This window comes from Ranitomeya imitator, chromosome 2, assembly GCF_032444005.1.
Source record: "Ranitomeya imitator isolate aRanImi1 chromosome 2, aRanImi1.pri, whole genome shotgun sequence".
Taxonomy (NCBI): Eukaryota; Metazoa; Chordata; class Amphibia; order Anura; family Dendrobatidae; genus Ranitomeya; species Ranitomeya imitator.
In genome coordinates, this window is record NC_091283.1 from 293,387,844 (window position 1) to 293,403,279 (window position 15,436).

The following is a 15,436-nucleotide window of genomic DNA, read 5'->3' on the forward strand; positions in this document are numbered from 1 at the left end:
ACATCTGCACACATCGAATAATAAGAGGAAGTCAGAAAGCATATATCAGAAGGCAGGGACAGTGAAGCTGGTGCTGACTAGGTGCAGGGCTTGTGTGATGCAACAACCTCTCATGAATCCCGGGAAAGCGATTGCTGACACCACTGGAAAGGCACTGGCTCGGAAGGTGAGTATGAGTGTTTTTTCTAACAATGCCAAACATGAGGTATGATAAAAATATGTCCTACTAGTGGACAACCCCTTTTCAAAGATAAAATTTTTGGTTAAAAAATGTTCAACATTCTGAACATGAAAAAGGCTTCTCTGATGTTTATTTAAAGTTGATTTATTTGTAACACATTTCCCATATTAAGAACATGAAAAAGGTTTGACTTCTCTGGTGGCTAAGAAGAGATGATTTCTTCACAAAATATTTTCCACATTCTGTACATGAAACAGGCTTCTCTTGTGTGGGTTCTCTGATGTTTAATAAGCACTGATTTTTCTGCAAAACATATCTCACATTCTGCACATGAAAAAAAGCTTCTCACCTGTGTGGCATATCTGATTTCTATTAAAATGCGATTTCTGGTTAAAACCTTTCCCACATTCTGAACATGAAAAGGCTTCTCCCCTGTGTGAGTTCTTTGGTGCTTAACAAAATCTGATTTCTGGTTAAAAATTTTTCCAAATTCTGAAGATGAAAAATGCTTCTCTTCTGTGTGAGTTCTTTGGTGATTAACAAGATTTCCTTTCAGTTTAAAATATTTCCCACATTCTGAACATAAAGGCCTCTCCCTGTGTGGGTTCTCCGATGCATAACCAAATCTGATTTCTTGTTAAAACACTTCAGACATTCTGAGCATGAAAAAGGCTTCTCCCCTGTGTGGGTTCTCCGATGCTTAACCAAATATGATTTCTTGCTAAAACACTTCAGACATTCTGAGCATGAAAAAGGCTTCTCCCCTGTGTGGGTTCTGTGGTGACTTTCAAGATGTGCTTTCCGGTTAAAACATTTCCCACATTCTGAACATGAAAAAGGCTTCTCTCCTGTGTGAGTTCTTTGGTGTTCAACAAGATGTCCTTTTAGTTTAAAATATTTCCCACATTCTGAACATAAAAAAGGCCTCTCCCCTGTGTGGATTCTCCGATGCTTAACCAAATCTGATTTATGGTTAAAACGCTTCAGACATTCTGAACATGAAAAAGGCTTCTCCCCTGTGTGAGTTCTGTGGTGGATTTCAAGATTCACTTTTCGGTTAAAACATTTCCCACATTCTGAACATGAAAAAGGCTTCTCCGCTGTGTGGGTTCTCTGATGCTTAACAAAATCTGATTTCTGCTTAAAACATTTTCCACATTCTGAACATGAAAAAGGCTTCTCTTCCATGTGGGTTCTCTGGTGGCTTTCAAGATTCGATTTCCGGTTAAAACATTTCCCACATTCTGAACATGAAAAAGGCTTCTCTCCTGTGTGAGTTCTTTGGTGTTCAACAAGATGTCCTTTTAGTTTAAAATATTTCCCACATTCTGAACATAAAAAAGGCTTCTCCCCTGTGTGAGTTCTCTGATGCTTAACCAAATCTGATTTCTTGCTAAAACGCTTCAGACATTCTGAGCATGAAAAAGGCTTCTCCCCTGTGTGGGTTCTGTAGTGGCTTTCAAGATGTGCTTTCCGGTTAAAACATTTCCCACACTCTGAACATGAAAAAGGTTTCTCACCTGTGTGAATTATTTGGTGATTAACCAAAAATGATTTATAAATAAAACATTTCCCACATTCTGAACATGAATATGGCTTCTCCCTTGTGTGATATCTCTGGTGACTGACAAGATTTGATTTCTGATTAAAACATTTCCCACACTTGGAACAAGAAAATCCATTCTCTGCTCTGTGAATTTTTTGATACTTAAGAAAATAATTTTTGAGACGAAGACTATTGCCATATTGTAAACCTGAAAATGGATTCTTTGCTTTAAGAGCATTTTGTTTTTTAATGCTTATTTTGTGACTTTGATTTTCCTTACTAGTCGGTAATGAATCAGAAGACAGGACCTGTCTCAACCGATAAGATGAGAGATCTTTGCTGTAAAGAGATGATGGTATATCTGGAGCAATGGCATTCACTTCAATTGTATCCTGTGTGATCTCAAGATTATCTGATTTAAATATTGAAGTTGTCAGCTGTCCCTCTGATCTTGTGGTACAGTTATCTGCCAAAAATAAAACCAATTATTATTATTTTGGATAAAATACCCTAGATTTTTTTTTTTAACATTTCTACTTAAATTGTCCATAAAAATGACAAGTTGCGTAAAAAAAGACAATGCCAGATAACAGTCTAATAGAAAACTGTACACCAACATAAATTAAACTACCCAAATTATCAATAAAAATAATCAAACAATAATAAAAATAATAAACAAATATTTTAATCTTTATTACCGGTAAATATATCATAACAAAACATACAGTTAAAAATCTGGAATAAAGGGGGTCAATTTATACAGCGACAGAAGTGGTAATCAATCATATATGCATCTCAGTTAATACAATATGTCACAAAATTGGTATCCATGTGTTTCATGAAGAGACACAGTGCAAAAAGGAGCAAATATGTTGGGGTTTTGTCTATTCTTAAAACTCACATGTGCTGCACTATAATAGAAAAATGCATAGCATGACCCAGTGGAGCATGGCGTTCAACTGTTTCTCCATTCTGCCTCCAAAATATGGAATAAAGAGTCACCAAACAATGTTATGAAGGTGAAAAATCTAAGCTACTTACCGTTAACGGGATTTTATAGCGCCCATGACAGCACATTAGAGAGGGTACACCCACCAAGACAGGAAACCTACTGAATAAAAAGGCGGTACCTCTCCTCCATATCAGATTGGTTTCAGGGCACGAAAAGACATCCAGACAGTTAGTATGTATAACCATCACCAAATACATTTCTCTTAACGCCCTTAATAGTGCACACCACAAGTGAAAAAGCAGGGGAGGGAATATAATGGTGCTGTCGTGGGCCCTGTAAAATCCCATTAATGGTAGGTAACTTTGATTTTTTCCCTTCTCCCATGACAGCACTACGTGAGAGATTTATATAGATTAAAGCACACTAGGGAGGGATCACCGCTTGCAATACCTTCCTCCCGAAGAACTGGTCAACAGAGGAGGACAGTTTGAGACAATAGTGTCTGTAGAAGGTAGAAGACCATGTGGTCGTCTTACATATTTCGTCGATGGACATCTCCACTCTCTCAGCCCAGGAGGTCACCACATCCCTGGTGGAATGGGCTTTCAGATCTCCAGGAACTGGTCTACTGCTAGAAGTGTAGGCTAATCTAATGCTGTTCCTTATCCATCTAGCTATGGTCCCCCTTGTGACACTACACCCCTTCCAGTTTTCCTGGAATGATACAAATAAGGTCTCATCCTTTCTACATTGCCTAGTTCTGTCTAGGTACTGTATCAAGGACCTCCTGATGTCTAATTTGTGAAGCCTGTGTTCTTCTGAAGTCTTTGGTTCACTATAGAAGGAGGGAAGAACTCCCTCCTGACTCCTATGAAACTTGGAGACCAACTTGGGGAGATAGACTGGATCTGGCCTCAACACTACCCTATCTTCTAACACCTGCATGAAAGGATGATTAATGGATAGGGCCTGCAAATCACTAACCCTATGTGCCAATGTTAGGGCTACTAGAATTACTGTTTTTAGTTCTAGTATCTTATCTGGCACCTCATGTATGGGTTCAAAGGGGAATTTTGTTAAGGCTTCCAGGACCAAGTTCTACTCCCACGGAGGCATCTTTGGGGCTGGCACCAGTTTAGAACTCCGGCATGCTTTAATGAACCTGACCACCCACCTGTCTGCCACCAGATTATAAATATAAAGGGCTCCTAAGGCAGATACCTGCACCTTAAGGATGCTGTGGCCAGGGCCATCTCCATACCCCTCTGAAGGAATTCTAGGATATCCCTGATTGGGACCGTACCCCCAACAGACTGCCCTGAGAAAGCCCAAAATATTTCCCATATTGTACCATAAATCCTAGTTGTTATAGGCTTTCTACTCTGCAATAAAATAGCTACCAAGGCCTGAGAAAATCCCCTCTGTATTAGCAGCATCTTCTCAAAATCCAGGCCGTCAAATGAAGACATGACTTCTGTGGGTGTAACAATGGGCCCTGCCTGAGGAGACCTGGACCATCCAGGAGAACCTAGAGATCTTCCAAGGACATTTTCCTCATCCAAGAGAACCATGGTCTCTTGGGTCAGAAGGGAGCAATGAGGATGACATCCGCCGTATCCTCCCGAATCTTCATCAGCACTGCCGGGATCAACATGATTGGGGAAATACGTAGGCCAGATGGAAATCCCAAGGGAGAATCTCCTGAGTTAGCTGCATTAGGGGCCGTGATCTTTTGCCCCCTTGGTGATTGATATAGGCTACAGATATTCGATTGTCCGACAATATTTGAACATGGCTCCCTTCTAAACGGGGAAGGAACTTGTTACAGAACCCCCAGCACCAAGAATATGTTATGCAGTATATATTATGTATAATAGGTTCCACGTGAAATGCATCAGTCCACAGGCTGCATCCCTGGGCAGAGGGGACAAGATATTCTCCTTCTGACCTCCCCCACCTTTGTAATTCCCACAGTAAATACCAGCAGGCTCCGTCCCCCTGCGGCTATTGTAATATATGTCTGGCCTGTTTTTTCTATTGGCCTGCCCTGTGTATCTGTGTTATATATTCTGTGTGCTGTGAATAAAGTGTGTTCTTTTAGACTGGAAATACGTGGAGTAGCAGTCAGCTTTTATATGCTCTCGCGTAATCAAGGAATTCCAGCCAGCGTCCTTCATTCAGAATCCAGCAAAAGCAGAGTGGACCTCCTGAAACACAGGGGGTGCTGAAAGAGGTACTACAGCACAGTAGACCCCGTTACAGAACTCTATTACTGCATTTTTTTATCGCTAGTAGATCCCTGTTATTTGAGGAACTGTCTGCTTGTCTCTGACCAGATTTCTTGCATTATATGGTCTCTGAGATGCACACCCCATCCTTCCGCGCTTGCGTCCATCACTATCACATCTGATATTGGGAGGTACCCTGGGACCCCGCACGATAGATTCCCTGGATCCAGCCACCAGACCATAGAGTCTACTGCTTCCTGGGAAAGTGTAACCCTCCCTTCCCAATGACCATTCAGCCTTTTTTACCCTTTTAGGATATCCTGCTGCAAAGCCCTGGAATGACATTGGGCCAACGGTACTGCTGGAATAAATTAAGTTATTGATCCTAGAAGAGACATGGCTTTTCTGCAGCATCGACTTTTCTATATTTATCATCCAGCCAAGACAGAACATAGCGTTTTGGATGTAATTTAGCTGAGCACTGCATTTGCTTTCTGTCCTGCCAATCACTAAAAAATTGTCCAGATATGGCCCTACCAGAACATTCTTTTCTCGTAAGTATGGTGTCACCTCCAAAATAATCTTGGTGAAGTTTCTTGGGGCCATGGACTGACCGAACGGTAGAGCTCTTTAAGGAAAATATCTGAGTTGTCCTCTTACATACACCACTACTCTTAGGAATTCTATTCTATAATTAATATTGTTCACTGACCTTTTGAATGCATGATATTCATTGGTTTTAAGTTTGTATTTTTGTACTGGTAAAAGATTTTTAATGTTTGTGGGTGTAAAAAATTTGAAACGTGAGGGGGCAGGGTTTTTAATTGAATCCTTGGCCATTATAAAATCCTGACTCACTGGTATAACAATGAATTATGACTAAGGGGAATATTTGTCCCTGAAACGCGTAAACCGGTGTCTGGGACCTCTGCTATTTTTGCCATTTTTCCTATTGTTGGCTGTCTTTTGGTGCTGGACTTTTTCACTATGTACTCTTAGGAATTGCTGGTCTACCTGGTGAATGGGGACATGGTAATATGCATCTTTTAGGGCTAAGACACTCATATTGTTATGGAGAGACTATATGGCATATGAAGATATACTGAAATCAAACTTATATGGACGCTTTGCTGAATATATATATATTAGATTCATGTAGCTTTAAGGTTTTCTGATTCTCTATTATAAGACTAAATTCTGTTGATCACTCTGTACCAGGATGTACCAGGATACACCCAGTATCCAGATGGACTTTAAGAAAGGCTGTGTAAATCCCCTACCCTTATCTAGAGTAAATGTATCTGCACGAAGGTGAATCGATCGCCAATAAACCAAAGATAAGTAGAATACGTGCAGAGACAGATGTCAGCTTGACCCAAAAGGCGCCATTAGGGCGATAATGGTACAGGAATAGATTAAAAGTAATAATCATTAGAATAATGATACTATAGTAATAAAGATAATAACATAGAACATGTAAAGATCAAAAGAGTTTTCTGATAAGTGTTAAGTTGGAAAAACCCAATGATGTAATGTGCTTTACTCCTATAAAAGGAGGCAATCTACAACCATTAAACCAGGGCGAGAACCATTTGAGACACGATCCACTGTGTTCTGTGATTCTTTCCTCCGTGCACGTACTTTCTCTCCTAGAGAACCAATTTGACCACAGACAATTAAGATGGGTCGCACCCTAGTGTGACAGAATTAACAATATAACAGCCCAGGAATAAGATCTTGATTGCTGACTTTATGGACTCCATCTTGAATGGTCTGTAGACCAGTAATCTGTTACGGCCTCTCAGATTGATGAGTCCTGTATGACAGGTCTGGTTTCTTTATCAGAAACAGGGGAAAATAAAATCCCCTCCCCTGCTCCTGAATGGGCACCTCCACTAGCCCCCTCTTTTGGAGAAAGAGCAGCACCTCTGTTTCCAGGGCCTGTTGTTCCTTCCAGGATCTGGGGGATGAGATCCTGAAGCTGTGCCTGGGGATATATGCAAACTCTAGTTTCAGTCCTGATTTTAGTATACTGAGCACCCAGACATTGGCCGAGATCTTCTCCCAGGCAGTTCAGAAGTGGGACAGCCTTCCTCCCACCTTGGACGGCCCATCACTTGGAGGATTTTCGGTTCCTTGACGAGGAACCCCCCAAACATGAAACCTTTGGTGAGCTTTTGAGCCATAGAGCTCTACGAGCAGTGTTAGAGAGGTTTGCTGATCTTGCTGCTAATCTGAGTCCGCCAAGGAATCGGCTAGAAAGGAAGCTGCTTCCTGCAACAGAGGAAGATCTGCCAGGATCTCTACCTTTGGGGTATTGTCTCTCAGACGGTCATTTAGCTGCTGTAGCCACACTCTCAATGATCTTGCCGTGCCGGTTGCTGCTATTGCCGCATTTAATGTACCTACCGAATACTCCCATGCCTGCTTTAGGAAGGTCTCGGCCTTTTTGTCTAAAGGATCTCTTAGCCTCCCCAGATCTTCAAAGGGCAATGTTGATTTCTTAGCTGATTTAACCACCGCAACGTCAATTTTTGGGTTTTTCTCCCATAAGACTGCCTCCTCTTCTTCAAAAGGGTATCTCTTTTTCAAGAAGATGGTAATGGCCCTTTCCTCTCTGGCTTCTTCCATTCCTTGTTGATGAGCATTTTGACGTTCTCATTAACTGGAAAAGAATGTCTCTTCCTCTGACCCAAGCCCCCAAACATAATGTCCTGAACTCACTTGGTTGACTTAGGATCCGAGATGCCCAAAGTCGACCTTATGGCTCTAACCAGTTTGTCAGTATCTTCTGCTGGGAAGAAGGGCCTATCCCCTGTATCTTCCTCCTCAGAGGAAGTGGAGGATGAATCCAGGTCCGAACTCTCCCCAAGCTGCACTGATCCCTCAGACTCTTGAATACAGTGTCTCTGGCTTCCCTTTTTGCCCCATCTGGTCCTTTAAGAACTCCTGGACCTCTGATCTGATGATGGACTTAAGATCCATTAAAAACCCAGGTGTCTAATCTGAGATTGTCTGCTAAATACACCCCGGGCAAAGCCTCTTATGACAAGAGCTAGGTAGATCTACCTTGCCCAGGCCACATTCACTATTATTTTGTTTGGAAGTGCGCTTCAGGGGTATTCCTTATAAAGGAAATAAAGAGAAGGGGGCTGTTTTAGTATAATGTACATTCATGTGGAACACTCACCATCCAGCTGATCAATCTACGGTACCGGAGACGGAGGTTGAGCTGGTTGCGAAGAAGGTGTTCCCCTGGCAGTGGGCTCATGACCTGTCTTACTCTTCAGGCTGGTCCTGCTGCCTGTTCAACTGCTATTGCGCCCTCTATGCTGCTGACGGCACTGGAGGGGCTCCTGTGTTGCTTGCAGTAGAGAAGATGGTGGTATTGGTGGTGGCTGCTGCTGCTGCGGAGGCGTCGGGTGACACTGCTGATGTGGCTCCTCTATGCTTGGAAGCTGCAGGAAATGCCATCATATTCCTGGGCAGTCCCCTTTAAATATTGGTTGGACCTGCCTCCTCTGTCTATTGCCGTTTTCAAGCTGGCGCGCTGTGCACAGGGGATTCCCAAGCTCTGTACATGTGCAGACTCGGATGGCCGCTGACATCTCCGGCGCGCTATGTCAGCGGGACACACTGGATCCCCTCCTATGCGCATACCCGGAAGTGACGTCCCCGGCACGGTACGTCAGTGGGAGGCGCCGGACCTCTTCCTGCATCCAACATGTGCATTGACCCGGGCGACCCGCTTTCCGACGCACTCAGCTTCAGACCATGCCGCCTCCCCCAGCGCTCCCTGCCATGCGCAGCCCAGAAGCGCGTCTCGCCGCACATCGGTGGGACGCTCCTATAATCCTCAGCATGCGCAGACCCGAGACTCGTGCAGGCAGGCGACATTTACCCAAGAGGTCTCCTCCTGCATGGCGCTGCGCCAACCTCCTGGTTGGTGTTACCTCACCCGCGGATGGCATCCTGAATTCCCGGACACCCTTCTAGATTAAGTGTACCACTTGCTTCTGTAGGCTCCCATGAGGACAGGACACCGAACTGATGCAGAGGAGAGGTATCACCTTTTTATTCAGTAGGTTTCCTGTCCTGGTGGGCAGATACCCTCTCTCAGATGGTGCTATCATGGGAGAGGGAAAAAATACTAATATAAACTTCTATCCATCTCAAAAAACAGGTCCCCATTCAGGTTCATCATCTGTCAGTGGAAAAATAATGTCAAGCAATTCCTAGGAACTGTGGGTGCTAACCAGGTCACTAGAACTAGGTGCACCCTAGTCTGTCATTACTCCAGAAGGTGGAGATGCCAAGATCACGTACCTTACTAAGCACCTAAATTAACCGCTTGTGCACCTTCTATCCCACAGGGAGGGTGGAAACTGAAGTGTATAGGAATGCACTAACCAGACAACCAAGGGGTAAATGGACAGGGATAAATGAAAATAACAGTCATACAGCTTTGGCAAAAATTAAGAGACAATCACATCAAAACCCTGTCATAGGCATCCCAATCTCCAGACCTGAACCCCATTGAAAACCTCTGGAATGTAATCAAGAGGATGATAGATAGTCACAAGCCATCAAACAAAGAAGAACTGCTTAAATTCTTGCGCCAGAAGCAGTGTGAAAGACTGGTGGAAAGCATGCCAAGACGCATGAAAGCCGTGATTAAAAATCATGGTTATTCCACAATATATTGATTTCTGAACTCTTCCCGAGTTAAAACATTAGTATTGTTGTTTCGAAATGATTATGAACTTGTTTTCTTTGCATTACTTGAGGTCTGAAAGCACTGTTTGTTTTTAATTTTGACCATTTTTCTTTGTCAGAAAAAAAATACAAAATTTATTGCTTGGAAATTCGGAGATATGTTGTAAGAAGTTTATAGACTAAAAGAACAATTTACATTTTACTCAAAAATATACCTATAAAGAGAAAAATCAGACAAACTGAACATTTTGCAGTGGTCTCTTAATTTTTGCCAGCATAATTTTTGCATAAAATACACTCACAAAACAACAGAAGGGAACATAGAACAGCTAACGGAAACCTGTCATCAGTTTTGGTTGATATAAGTTACGGCCACCATCTTTCAGGGATGATATGCAGCATTTTATGATACTGATATCTGCCTCCAACCTGACCTGAAAGAGAATAAAAATAACTTATTATACTCCTCTGCGGGATGGTCTGGTCCGAGGGGTGTCACTGGTCTTAGTTCGGCGCCTCCCATCTTCATGTGATGCCATCCTCCTTCTTGCTTCTTGTGGAGGACGCGGCCCTGCGTCATCCACACAATCTCCTCGGCATCATGCTCATGCGTACTTCTTTGCCCTGTTGAGGGAGAACAAAGTACTCCAGTTCGCAGGCATCAGAGCTCTTTGACCTTTCCCAGCACCTGGACACTGCACTACTTTGCTCTGCCCTCAACAGAGCAGAAAAGTAAGCATGCACAGGAGCACGACACAAAGCAAGCAGGAGGACGGTATCACATGAAGATGAGAGGCGCCAGACCAAGAAAAGCAACACCCCTCAGACCGGACCGCCGCACAGGTGAGCACAATAAAAGTTATTTTTCTGCTCTTACAGGTTGGGTTGGGCTCTATATACACCCTGAAAGGTGATGGTCATAACTTATATCGGCCAAAACTGATGACATGTCCCCTATATAAAGAAAGGAGAAACCAAATAGGAGAAGATGGGGGATGTGCACGCAAAGAAAACTACAAGCAACGATCTTCTGATCAAATCTCCAAATGCCAACTCCAACCACATCTGCAACTCCACCCCAGGTAGTAAAAGCTAACACTGACACTCCTAAAGGTACCGTCACACTTAGCGACGCTGCAGCGATACCGACAACGATCCGGATCGCTGCAGCGTCGCTGTTTGGTCGCTGGAGAGCTGTCACACAGACCGCTCTCCAGCGACCAACGATCCCGAGGTCCCCGGTAACCAGGGTAAACATCGGGTAACTAAGCGCAGGGCCGCGCTTAGTAACCCGATGTTTACCCTGGATACCATCCTAAAAGTAAAAAAACAAACGCTACATACTTACCTACCGCTGTCTGTCCTCGGCGCTCTGCTTCTCTGGTCTGGCTGTGAGCGCTGGGCAGCCGGAAAGCAGAGCGGTGACGTCACCGCTCTGCTTTCCGGCCGCTGTGCTCACAGCCAGACCAGAGAAGCAGAGCGACGAAATAAAGTTCTGGACTTTCTTCCCCGACCAGCGACAGCACAGCAGGGGCCTGATCGCTGCTGCCTGTCACACTGGACAATATCGCTAGCGAGGACGCTGCAACGTCACGGATCGCTAGCGATATCGTCTAGTGTGACGGTACCTTTAGTGCCAGAGGTGAGCATACATAGTAGAGGGAGGTGGCAGAAACTGAACAGCTGATACATTCCAGATAGGAAAGCTGAAGGAGCTTCAACTGAATATATTAACCCCTTTCTGACATCGGACGTACTATCCCGTCCATGTGGGGTGGGCCCCTATGACCATGGACGGGATAGTACGTCCAGCGCGATCGGCGGCGCTCACGGGGGGAGCGCCGCCGATCGCGGCCGGGTGTCAGCTGCCTATCGCAGCTGACATCCGGCACTATGTGCCAGGAGCGGTCACGGACCGCCCCCGGCATATTAACCCCCGGCACACCGCGATCAAAGATGATCGCGATGTGCCGGCGGTACAGGGAAGCTTCCCGCAGGGAGGGGGCTCCCTGCGGGCTTCCCTGAGCCCCCCGCAGCAACGCGATGTGATCGCGTTGCTGCGAGGGTCTCACCTCCCTCCCTGCTCCCTCCAGCCCCGGATCCAAGATGGCCGCGGATCCGGGTCCTGCAGGGAGGGAGGTGGCTTCACAGAGCCTGCTTAGAGCAGGCACTGTGAAGGCTGCAGCGCTGCATGTCAGATCAGTGATCTGACAGAGTGCTGTGCAAACTGTCAGATCACTGATCTGTGATGTCCCCCCCTGGGACAAAGTAGAAAAATAAAAAAATTTCAAATGTGTAAAAAAAAAATAAAAAAAAATATTCCTAAATAATGAAAAAAAAAAAATATATATTATTCCCATAAATACATTTCTTTATCTAAATAAAAAAAAACAAAACAATAAAAGTACACATATTTAGTATCGCCGCGTCCGTAACGGCCCGACCTATAAAACTGGCCCACTAGTTAACCCCTTCAGTAAACACCGTAAGAAAAAAAAAAAACGAGGCAAAAAACGCTTTATTATCATACCGCCGAACAAAAAGTGGAATAACACGCGATCAAAAAGACAGATATAAATAACCATGGTACCGCTGAAAACGTCATCTTGTCCCGCAAAAAACGAGCCACCATACAGCATCATCAGCAAAAAAATAAAAAAGTTATAGTCCTGAGAATAAAGTGATGCCAAAATAATTATTTTTTCTATAAAATAGTTTTTATCGTATAAAAGCGCCAAAACATAAAAAAATGATATAAATGAGGTGTCGCTGTAATCGTACTGACCCGAAGAATAAAACTGCTTTATCAATTTTACCAAACGCGGAACGGTATAAACGCCTCCCCCAAAAGAAATTCATGAATAGCTGGTTTTTGGTCATTCTGCCTCACAAAAATCGGAATAAAAAGCGATCAAAAAATGTCACGTGCCCGAAAATGTTACCAATAAAAACGTCAACTCGTCCCGCAAAAAACAAGACCTCACATGACTCTGTGGACCAAAATATAGAAAAATTATAGCTCTCAAAATGTGGGAACGCAAAAAATATTTTTTGCAATAAAAAGCGTCTTTCAGTGTGTGACGGCTGCCAATCATAAAAATCCGCTAAAAAACCCGCTATAAAAGTAAATCAAACCCCCCTTCATCACCCCCTTAGTTAGGGAAAAATTAAAAAAAATGTATTTATTTCCATTTTCCCATTAGAGCTAGGGTTAGAGTTAGGGCTAGGGTTAGGGCTAGGGTTAGGGCTAGGGTTAGGATTAGGGTTAGGGCTAGGGTTAGGGCTAGGGCTACAGTTTGGGTTGGGGCTAAAGTTACAGTTAGGGTTTAGATTACATTTACGGTTGGGAATAGGGTTGGGATTAGGGTTAGGGGTGTGTCAGGGTTAGAGGTGTGGTTAGGGTTACTGTTGCGATTAGGGTTAGGGATGTGTTTGGATTAGGGTTTCAGTTATAATTGTGGGGTTTCCACTGTTTAGGCACATCAGGGGCTCTCCAAACGCGACATGGCGTCCGATCTCAATTCCAGCCAATTCTGCGTTGAAAAAGTAAAACAGTGCTTCTTCCCTTCCGAGCTCTCCCGTGTGCCCAAATAGGGGTTTACCCCAACATATGGGGTATCAGCGTACTCAGGACAAATAGGACAACAACTTTTGGGGTCCAATTTCTCCTGTTACCCTTGGGAAAATACAAAACTCGGGGCTAAAACATATTTTTTGTGGGAAAAAAAAAGATTTTTTATTTTCACGGCTCTGCGTTATAAACTGTAGTGAAACACTTGGGGGTTCAAAGTTCTCACAACACATCTAGATTAGTTCCCTGGGGGGTCTAGTTTCCAATATGGGGTCACTTGTGGGGGGTTTCTACTGTTTAGGTACATTAGGGGTTCTGCAAACGCAATGTGACGTCTGCAGACCATTCCATCCAAGTCTGCATTCCAAATGGCGCTCCTTCCCTTCCGAGCTCTGCCATGCGCTCAAACGGTGGTTTCCCCCAACATACGGGGTATCAGCGTACTCAGGACAAATTGGACAACAACTTTTGGGGTCGAATTTCTCCTCTTACCCTTGGGAAAATACAAAACTGGGGGCTAAAAAATAATTTTGGGGGGAAAGATTTTTTTTTTTAATTTTCACGGCTCTGCGTTACAAACTGTAGTGAAACACTTGGGGGTTCAAAGCTATCACAACACATCTAGATGAGTTCCTTAGGGGGTCTAGTTTCCAATATGGGGTCACTTGTGGGAGGTTTCTACTGTTTAGGTACATTAGAGGCTCTGCAAATGCAATGTGACACCTGCAGACCATTCCATCTAAGTCCTCATTCCAAATGGAGCTCCTTCCCTTCTGAGCCCTCCCATGTGCCCAAACAGTGGTTCCCCCCACATATGGTGTATCATCGCACTCAGGACAAATTGGGCAACAAATTTTGGGGTCCAATTTCTCCTGTTACCCTCAGGAAAATACAAAACTGGGGGCTAAAAAAATAATTTTTGTGGGAAAAAAATGTTTTATTTTTACGGCTCTGCATTATAAACTTCTGTGAAGCACTTGGTGGGTCAAAGTGCTCACCACACCTCTAGATAAGTTCCTTAGGGGGTCTACTTTCCAAAATGGTGTCATTTGTGGGGGGTTTCAATGTTTAGGCACATCAGTGGCTCTTCAAACGCAACATGGCGTCCCATCTCAATTCCTGTCAATTTTGCATTGAAAAGTCAAACGGCGCTCCTTCCCTTCCGAGCTCTCCCATCAGCCCAAACAGTGGTTTACCCCCACATATGGGGTATCAGCGTACTCAGGACAAATTGTACAACAACTTTTGGGGTCCAATTTCTTCTCTTACCCTTGGGAAAATAAAAAATTGGGGGCAAAAAGATAATTTTTGTGAAAAAATATGATTTTTTATTTTTACGGTTCTACATTATAAACTTCTGTGAAGCACTTGGTGGGTCAAAGTGCTCACCACACCTCTAGATAAATTCCTTAGGGGGTCTACTTTCCAAAATGGTGTCACTTGTGGGGGGTTTCAATGTTTAGCCACATCAGGGGCTCTCCAAAAGAAACATGGCGTCCCATGTCAATTCCAGTCAATTTTGCATTGAAAAGTCAAATGGCACTCCTTCGCTTCCGAGCTCTGCCATGCGCCCAAACAGTGGTTTACCCCCACATGTGGGGTATTGGCATACTCAGGACAAATTGTACAACAATGTTTGGGGTCCATTTTATCCTGTTACCCTTGGTAAAATAAAACAAATTGGAGCTGAATTACATTTTTTGTGAAAAAAAGTTAAATGTTCATTTTTATTTAAACATTCCAAAAATTCCTGTGAAACACCAGAAGGGTTAATAAACTTCTTGAATATGGTTTTGAGCACCTTGAGGGGTGTAGTTTTTAGAATGGTGTCACACTTGGGTATTTTCTATCATATAGACCCCTCAAAATGACTTCAAATGAGATGTGGTCCCTAAAATAAAATGGTGTTGTAGAAATGAGAAATTGCTGGTCAACTTTTAACCCTTATAACTCCCTAACAAAAAAAAATTTGGGTTCCAAAATTGTGCTGATGTAAAGTAGACATGTGGGAAATGTTACTTATTAAGTATTTTGTGTGACATATCTCTGTGATTTAATTGCATAAAAATTCAAAGTTGGAAAATTGCGAAATTTTCATAATTTTCGCCAAATTTCCATTTTTTTCACAAATAAACGCAGGTACTATCAAAGAATTTTTACCATTGTCATGAAGTACAATATGTCACGAGAAAACAATGTCAGAATCACCAGGATCCATTGAAGCGTTCCAGAGTTATAACCT

The 15,436-nt window shown here is 43.4% G+C and overlaps 1 protein-coding gene across 3 annotated transcripts in view; it reads right to left on the reverse strand.

The window, feature by feature from the left end:
• Positions 1-309: 309 nt before the first annotated feature.
• The window catches only part of LOC138663280 (oocyte zinc finger protein XlCOF6-like), a 33,816-nt gene continuing 18,689 nt past the window's right edge, over positions 310-15,436 (reverse strand). For all 3 annotated transcript variants that reach the window (XM_069749454.1, XM_069749452.1, XM_069749453.1), the window contains exon 7: positions 310-2,193. In XM_069749454.1, coding sequence (XP_069605555.1) covers positions 734-2,193 — 1,460 coding nt within the window. In that variant the 3' untranslated portion in view covers positions 310-733. The remainder of the gene's footprint in view (positions 2,194-15,436) is intronic.